The 9,315-nt window shown below is 35.4% G+C and overlaps 1 protein-coding gene across 5 annotated transcripts; it reads right to left on the bottom strand.

Moving 5' to 3' along the window:
• Positions 1-897: 897 nt before the first annotated feature.
• Positions 898-8,934, bottom strand: LOC107870190 (TGACG-sequence-specific DNA-binding protein TGA-1A). 5 transcript variants are annotated; one of them, XR_001674056.2, is made up of 10 exons: positions 8,491-8,934; positions 6,213-6,411; positions 6,026-6,100; positions 5,246-5,305; positions 5,041-5,118; positions 4,843-4,906; positions 3,957-4,231; positions 2,875-3,105; positions 1,448-1,667; positions 898-1,065 (listed from the first exon to the last, which is right to left on the bottom strand). XR_001674056.2 is itself a non-coding variant. In XM_016716630.2 (9 exons), exons 2-9 carry the CDS (start codon positions 6,399-6,401, stop codon positions 1,515-1,517), a joined length of 1,125 nt encoding a protein of 374 aa, XP_016572116.1. In that variant the 5' UTR covers positions 6,402-6,411; positions 8,491-8,934; the 3' UTR covers positions 1,157-1,514. The 5 variants fall into 5 exon arrangements, 2 of the variants coding, with proteins under 2 accessions (XP_016572116.1, XP_047268394.1); XR_007055389.1 differs by having other exon boundaries at positions 2,888-3,105; XR_007055388.1 differs by having other exon boundaries at positions 8,702-8,859.
• Between the last annotated feature and the right edge of the window lie 381 nt (positions 8,935-9,315).

Raw genomic sequence — 9,315 nt, 5'->3', positions numbered from 1 at the left:
GCATTGTTGTTAAATAAAGAGAAAAGAATGGGCTTTTATTAAATTTTTTGATGAGGTTCAAAAAATAAAGCACAAAAAATTATCAATTTGAGCTTAGAACTTATTTTAAAGACCTTAATACCCTCAATATTGAATTTAAAGACAAAAAATTGACATATTGAAACCTTCACATCTAATATATAGAAATGTAATACACTATATAAAGAACAATGTAGGGTTCATTACTTAGATTTTAGATGATATTTGTAAGTCTTGTATGACTTTTGAAACACCAAGCCCTCTCTCCTTTGAGGCAAACCGAAACTAAGACAAGAAACTAGTGTGGATTCATTAGTGATTGTATTTTGATTAGAAACGTCAATGCTTGGGAGGTGGATTCCGATCTTGTGTTTATGTAGGAGATTGGTGATAGTTTGTGTAGGTTTTAAGGGTCCTTAGATTTAATATATTTTAGGATTAGTAGGGTCTATACACTCCTTTGTCAATCTATTTATCCTTTAATATATTGCATTTCGTTTCTTGTTCTTGTGTTGTGCTCTTGTGCCGTTTTTAGTGTCTTGTTGTTGTGGACTGTTTTGTGACGTCTTGTGGCTGTTTTGTGTCTTCTTTGGACCGTTTGGTATCAATCTCTCATTTGAAAAACACAGGCACACACATTTTTACAATATTATACAGTGAGCTAAGTTATCGATCACCTTAACGTACACCTATGTTGCTTGGACTCTTAAAAAGTCAGCGGGGGCATTTCAGATACTCCAAAAGTAGTGTATTTTTGAAGAATCCAGCATGAATGTGACATCATAAGTTAAGAATCCGCGCAACTTAGATGTACACACTACCAAGCGAGCAGAGGCAGATGCAGCTTTTTGACTATGGATTCATCTGAACCAAGATCTCTTGACACGAAATACGTATACATATGTAAAAACCTACTAAAATCTCAACAAGTGTTGTATCTGAACCCATATTTTTAATAGTACAATGAGTATATAGCAATGTTGAATCTATTAAGTTTAAATCCTGGATCTGCCTCTCCGAGTGAGCAACAGTCTTCCGGACCAAAACCTGTAATAGTAAATATTTAGATGCAAATCTTTGGAAAAAAATTCTCAGGAGAAATCACAACATGGTATATATTGGCCATGCCATGCTCAGATATTGTTATATATATATATATATAGCAATTTCTCATCTCCAATGCGTTCAAAAATTGTTCGGTGACATAACACCACAAGAGACTCTTGAATACAGAGGCACAATCACAAAACTTTTATGCAAGTTTCGCGTAGACACTGGACAAGTAATTCGACATCCTCACGGAACCTATTGGTTTACAGTAAAATGCAATTGTGAAGTTCCTCTTTCACAGTACATCAAAAGATATGTACAACTAATATATTCATATTCAGAGTTTTATTGGCATAAACAAGTGGTAGATTTAGCTTACACTACACAGCATCATTTCTGAAGGCAAAACTCCTCGAGTAACGTGCAGAGGATTTTCTCAGGCTTCATTAGGCAGGCTCACGAAGACGAGTAGCCCACTGTGAGCTTAAAACACGAAGTCGTTCGAAGTATTCCCCTAAGGCAAGAAAACCCTGAGCTGCTTGGTGCGTATTCAGGATGCGGGACATCTGTTGGAGGGTTTCTTGGCGAAGATGATCTGCCTGCTCCGACAAAAGAGATGAGTTAGGAGAATCACAGACGATGGCAAAGCCAGGATTTTCATTGAGGGGGTTCAGAAGTAAACATACAAACTAGCTGAGGGGGGTTCAATATCTACTATATATACATAAAAAAATATTTTTAACCATGTAAGAATAGTATAAAAATAGTATAATTTGCCATCGAACCCCTTCGATGAAGGTGGCTCCGCCCCTGATCACAGACGTCCATCTATATGTTGCTCAAACTCAAGTGCGGGTACTTTACGGATCTAGAGGTCGGATTCTTCATCACATAAATTTTAGAATCAAAGACATCCATCTATATGTTGCTGAGACTTAGGTGCAGGCACTCTATAGATCTAGAGGTTGGATTCTTCATCACATAAATTTTAGTACTCGGAGGTATGGATCCAAGTGTGGGAAGGGTATTGTGATATGACCAATAAATGTATATTACGACATATATAAGTATAAATTTTGATTAATTAATTTTATTTACCTTAAAATTGAAAAATTTAACTTTTTACAAACACGTAATATTTTACTCATATCTTGTCTAATAGCAAATCGTTCTCATACTTTATGTAACTATATATGATATAAGACATAATCCCAAAAATCAAACCAAATACCCAATCTATCTACACTTATTGGTCATAGAAGTAGTCAAAACACCCGAGATAAGTTGAAGAAATTCAGTGTGGATCCCACGGCCACACCCAAATCATGTTGGATCAACACGGGTGTGGGCGGGATTTTGAAGGGTCTGAGCAACATAGAAGTTCACAGAATAAACTTGAGTATAAGCACACAAAATACATGTAAATGAATTGACTAAGTTTCTCTTCGCCTTATCCACGAATCTCCACTTCTAATCTAATTTCTCAAAGCCCGGTGCATAAGCATCCGTGTTACCGTAGTCCAGGAAGGGCCACACCTCAAGAAATGTGATGTAGACATCCTAACCTAATGCACGCATTAGTGGTCACTTTCATGGCTCGAATTTAATATGGTTTCCCCCAGAAATGAATCTATCTTATCTACAATATCGAATCACCCCTCATTTGTGTACAAATTATTGCCTCTCTGAGTTAAGTCTACTCATGAGCTTCTAATATAATGGTGTGTGAGACATGAAATTTAGAAAAATCACTAAGAAAACTAGAACTTCTATCTAAAAGAAAGAAAATCGAACATGAGATACTACCTGATTTACGAACCTAACAAGAGCTTCCAACTTCTCGATGGCAGGCCCCATCTGCGGAAGAGAGTAATTTCCTTCACCTAGTCGGCCAGCTGCAATAGCCTCAGCAAGAATCTGATGGAGTTTTACCATTCCTTGTGACAAGGCATCTTCTGCTTGCTGACACGATTGCGTGAGGTTACAAACCTCCCGGAGTTGTTGTTCTGTCAAGAGCTGAAGATGTGGTGTGAGAACCTGTAAAAAAAAACCCATATAAGCACCTTTCTAAGATGATGGCGTCAATGATGAATTCAACGCCACTCGAAGTGAAGCATCAATTAGATATTCATTCATATCAAGTTCTTGATAAACAAAAATACGAGGAAACCACTTTTACACTAACATAACCACATTTTAATCTTTTTGTAGTTAAAAGAGAAAAGAAAAGGTTTTGATATGACTATAAATTAGAATTCATTATTTTTGGCTTCCAGAGATGGAGTACGAATGATAAAGTACTATGTTTGGACATGAGATGTCACATGTCTTAGTATGATTAATCCAATTCAAACATGTAGTGTAGGGTATCAATTGGGACATCTGATTAAGGCTTATGAGGCAATCAAGATCCCACAAGAAAGCACCAGAGGGCTCGAAAGAAGAATGCATACAATACTGCGACAGTAAGTATTCCCACGCAGATTTTGATCTAACAAAAAAAATTTATTATTTTGAGCTAAGATAGGAAATGAAACCAACAGATGCCAACACATAAAATGTTTTCTCAATTTATCCTAGCAACGCAAACATAGTTTTCACATAAATATTGTATCAAATATTAGATGCACTTGGATTAACATTGGAAGAATTAATCTAAATAGTTGTCACTCAACCGCTTAAACTAAAAATGGCGTGAAATGTATATTAACGTATATAGTCCAAGCTTAATATATGTATAATCTATGTAAACTGACTAGGGAAAGTAATCAATGAATTCGTCCGACCATGCGGCTGACTAAGATGTTGGCATGAGAATTTATAATTGAAATATTCATTAAACATTTTTTTTCTTCTTCTTTTGAATAACGTGCTGAAGCATTCATTACCTTTAGAAGCTCGGATGGCCGAAACCCCCCAATCCACATGAAAAAACGCTCTGCTGATGTCTTCCACATGCCAGACATGATATATAGGACATCATCTTTAGCAGCCGTAGCCTTAATACGGAAGAGATTAGAATAGTGGTTCAGGCAACCATCAACGATAACGCGTAAATCCGCTTCACTAATTTGAGAATGATACAATGCATTTCTTAAATCATTTGTTTGTCTATTTTGCTCTTCCACCCATTGACCATACTCCGTATCAAATGCAGCAGTTCCTGTGGGTTCGAGAAGTTAAAGAACGTTCAAAGAGCGGAAACAAACAATACAAGAATTCATAGGAAACTGGAAATTGCTCGCTTTGGTCTTATCTGACACACATCAGAAATAATTTCCACTGTGATTAGAACTGCATGTTGCACGGATTCTTCAAAACTGTCACCGGGTGCGTGTTGGATCCTCCAAAAGAGTGCATATTTGGAGGAGCTGACACACGTGCGACAGTATTTCAGGAGAGTCCAAGCAACATGAAGTATATAAAAAGATGCTTCAAATAAAATCTAAGGAACTATATATTCATAACGAGTAATCTGTAAGAACATCTGTACGTGAAAAGAAGTAGAAATAATTTCCTCTATTATAAAAAAACATATCTTACTGAAAAACATTGCGAAATAATCCGGTACGAATCAAATTCAGTTTTATAGGTTCTCTAATCCATAAGTCTACTTTACTGATAAAGCAGAAGGTCGTTTCATTATGTACTAATAATGAAACTACGATAAAACTCTCAACTGAATTATTTCCAAATCCAAGCATAATTTAGTCGTTCCGACATATCCGTGTATGAAATTTGACCAAGTACATGATAACATGTGAACCAACAAACCTGAGCTAGCAGTTCCAGAGTAACTTAGCTGGCTAGCATCTAAACCACCACCTACATACAGACCCTGTGGCAAAATGTTTGTTAATTTGTTAGATTTCTTTCATCCTAAAAGATAAAATGTTCATTGCGTTAATCAATGGGAAAGGATCAAAATCTCAGCTTCATGGAAAAACATATATATATGAATTGTCCCGTTACCTGTTTTCTGGCCCGTTCTAGTTCTTGTTCCAATTGAATCAGCTTCAATTTACTATTTTCTAACTGTTGAACATAGGCCTAAATAACAGATGTAAACTTGGGAATTCAGTAAATTAATCAGAACACCAAATTGTTTGATACGATAAGGAAAAGTTAGTGTCGTCAGGAATGTTGCGTAAGAAAATTTAAAAAATGTAAGGAATACCTTCTTCCGCAAACGGCTTTTACGAGCAGCCTCACGGTTTTGTGCAAGACGTCGAAGTACCTGCATATCAGGCTTGTACGTAAATCTTATTGCAACAGCAAATTTATACTTTTGAGGTATCATTTCCGAGAAAAGAATAATAAAAAAAGGAACAAGAACCTTAGGAAAACAGACAGAAGATATAACTTGGCATACAGAGATTTTAAACAAAGGATCTTGCCTGAAATCAAGAAGCCGAAAAACGTACATCGAAGATATTTCTCAACATGTCATTGAAAATAAGGAACCTCCGAAACAAAAGTGTTGCGCAGTCGCATCTTAATCTGTCTTCCCTACTGTATATTTCTTCTATAACTATTTAACGTGTTTGTCTTTCGTAAACCTGAGACCTTTTACAACAGCTAGGGATAACTAATTGATCTCATTGAACCGTCACCCAAGATTTGCAGACTACAGATCTGAGAATGTTTAGCTTGTATAGGTGGCTTCTATTTTTGCTAAAAGGGGAGTAAACAGTCGATAGGACGAATCGATCAACTCTGTACACCTCATTACACTTCAAAATATTAAATGCTTGTTTATATCCTTCTCGAACAATATGAATAAAGGAAATCATCTACCAGAAAAACGACGGCAAACATAAAACAATCTCATTGCACTCATGAACAGACGTTCCATCAACGAGGCTTTTGAATTCATGAGAATGGCCTAGCAAACAAAACCTTCATTCAAGATCACTATTAGAGATACGGGACTATAAGAACAAGAACTTATATTTACCTTCTCGATGGGTTTACTTGTTTCTGCTTCATATCTATTAGAAGTCCCTACTGTTCCATGCGAAGTATCTTCTATCTAGACACGTTAATTATATTGATCAGTACAATCTGCTGCATAACTAAAACAGAGAAGTATCTTTTTTCTCTTTATCGAGATTGAGAAGAGAAAAGGCAAAAACTACACATACCTCATTGTCTAATCTTTTCTCCATAATAGGTATCTGCTCCTCTAGGCATTTCTCAACTTCGAGAATCATTGTTGCCGATGTACTCGGGCAACTGGCATTGAAATCATCCCACATGCCAATTTGATGTAGTGGCTCGCATATACCCATCCTTCTTGAGGCAACGAACTGAGTGTATGTTGAAGAATTCATTGTAGATGCACTGAGGTAAAAGAAACAAGTCAGATATTTTTGACATGAAAATAGACAAACGGCAGAGCCTTGTCGCATCGATTAAAATAAAGCATGAGAAAGAGACATGAAATGAACGGAAAAAAAAAATTATATGACATAAAATGAACTTCTTTTTTCTAGCTTGCCATGCTAACGGCTGACACTTTCCCATAAATTGGCAATAGCAACTTTGTAATAGAGCCTGTGAGAAAGACACATCTTGTAATATATTGTCTTTAAGCAATATATTTGGAGGCAACGCATCAAGAAATACAACACTACAGTCAGATCAATGTATCGCATTCAACTAATGAGATATCAAAATCCATGTAATTTCATTCTCGACTACAGCAAATGTGAAGAATGCGCCTTATAATCTATAAAACGCCACTTCTTAGAATTTTCCACCTAGTATTATATTTCAACAGGATTGGACCACCAAACATGTACACACGGAAATGGATTGTTCATAAGACCATAATAATTGACTGATCCTCAATGAAAGCTGTACTCATAATCTTATTCTACGACACTTTGCTGCAACAGGACTACAAATAACAAGTTCTTGTATAAGTAATTATACAATAGAAATGTAAGAAAGACACATCTCGTAATATAGTCTTTAATCACAGGATTATGAGGTATTTTGAAGCAGAAGATAGATGCTCATATCCATGCATCTCAATCATTTGAGATATCAAAATCGATGTTCTTTCAGAATGCGCCTTGCGATCTATCACACGCCATTTCTTAGAACTTTCGCCCTGATATCACATTTCAACGATTTGACCATCAAAACATGTCCATACAGGAAACAGATTGTCCACAAGACCAAAATAATTGACTGATCCTCAATGAAAATAGTCCTACTAATCTTATTCTACGACAGTCTGCTGCAACAGGACTGCAAATAAGCAAGTCCTTGTAACAAAATTCAAGAAGCTTTTCTATATCTATAATAAGAATCAAGTCATTTCATACGATTTTTATACTTCCCTCTGTATTCTTAGCATATACCAACAGTCTAAAACCTACATGCCGATAAATGGGGCAAAAACAAGGTTTGAAAACACCAATAACCAAATCAAGAAGCTAAAAACTATTAAAAGATTTGATCTTTTTTCAGACTAGAAGCTCAAAACACCATATATAAGAATCGAATTACTTAAAGAAGGGAGATTCCTAAGCCAAATATCTATATAAACCAATCATCAATATTTAAAACAACAACAACAACAACATATCCGATGTAATCTCACTAGGTGGGGTCTGGGGACGGTAGGGTGTATGGAGACTGTTTTTCAGATTAGAAGCTCAAAAATCATTATAAGAATCGAAAATAGTTAAAGAAAGGAGATGACTAAGCCAAATATCTATATACACCAATCATCAATTTACTACAACAACAACAACGACGACAATAATAACATATCCAGTGTGATCCCACTATGTGGGACCTAGGGAGGATATGGTGTACGTAGACCTTATCTGCACCTCCACGAGAGGAGGTAGAGATTGTATCGGAAAGACCCTCTGCTCAAGTTAACCATCAATTTACTACAACAATAACAACATACCACTAGGTGAGGTCTAGGAGGATAGCGTGTATGCAGACCTTACGCCTACCTCACGTAGCCATGAGGTAGAGAAACTGTTTCCGAAAGACCCTCAGCTCAAGTTAATCATCGATTTACCACAACAATAACAACACACCACTAGGTGAGGTCTAGGAGGATAGCGCGTGCGCAGACCTTACACCTACTTCATGGAGGCATGACGTAGAAAAACTGTTTCTGATCGACCCTCAGCTCAACTCAATCATCAATTTACTAACTTCTTAAATTTCTATATCAAAACTCTTGCAATTAGCACATAAATTACATCAATAACATCAATAAAGATTCCAACTTTCTCAACTAAAAAGAGTAAAAACTTCAAGAATCAAACAAATTAACTTCAGTTTCACTCCTTTTGACTTTAATAAACATTTTTCTTGTTTTTAAATTCTATTCTTTCCAAAATTAAACCAAACAAAACAGTAAAAACTAGAAAGAGAGAAAGATTAAACCTTTAATAGCCCGACAGCAAAATCTCCAACAACTTTTTTCCCTCTCAATTTCTCAGCTATTATCCAGATTCAATTTTGAATCAAATTAATGAAACAAAAATCCTACTATATACAATTCTTGATATACCCAAAAAAATATATAATCATGGGTGTGCACCATCACAACATATTATATAATTTACATTGCACATATACATTACAATATACATACCTATATATAATTCTTGGGGGTGCGTGGTTAATGGGTAATGGGTATCAATAGATACAGATATTATTACTATATGTGAGTATATATTAGCTTATGTATTATTGGGTGCCTATAGTCTATCAAGAGTAGAATTTTAGGATGATAACTTGTCATATTCCCACTACAGCTATAAAATATAATATAATACTATAATATAAGAGTAAAATAGACCCCCTACCCAACTCATAATAAAATTTCTCCTAAGTTTTGAGAATAAGAAAATATGATAAATTTAAATTAATCGAAGAGCCTTCACGCAGAATATCAAATATCAAATATCAAATATCAAATATCAAATATCAAATATCAAATATCAAATTAAAAAAAAGTGAAAATATGTAATTATATCATATGTTTCCTTTTTGACGAATAGCCTTATCACTAGGCATGTGGAGCGACGAACAATTGAAAATAGAGTAATTATATCGTTCGTTTACTTTTTAGCTAAAAGAATTGATATATTTATCGTTAGTCAAGCGAAAGTCTTTTAGCAAGTAATTTGATTGCGTAAATATTTTTTGATCGAACAAAAATTATTATTACTTTTGCTGTCACCACCCACCCCTTCACACCCCACC

The sequence above is a fragment of the Capsicum annuum genome, chromosome 5, assembly GCF_002878395.1.
Source record: "Capsicum annuum cultivar UCD-10X-F1 chromosome 5, UCD10Xv1.1, whole genome shotgun sequence".
NCBI classification, from domain to species: domain Eukaryota; kingdom Viridiplantae; phylum Streptophyta; class Magnoliopsida; order Solanales; family Solanaceae; genus Capsicum; species Capsicum annuum.
This window is presented reverse-complemented; position numbering and strand designations above follow the sequence as displayed.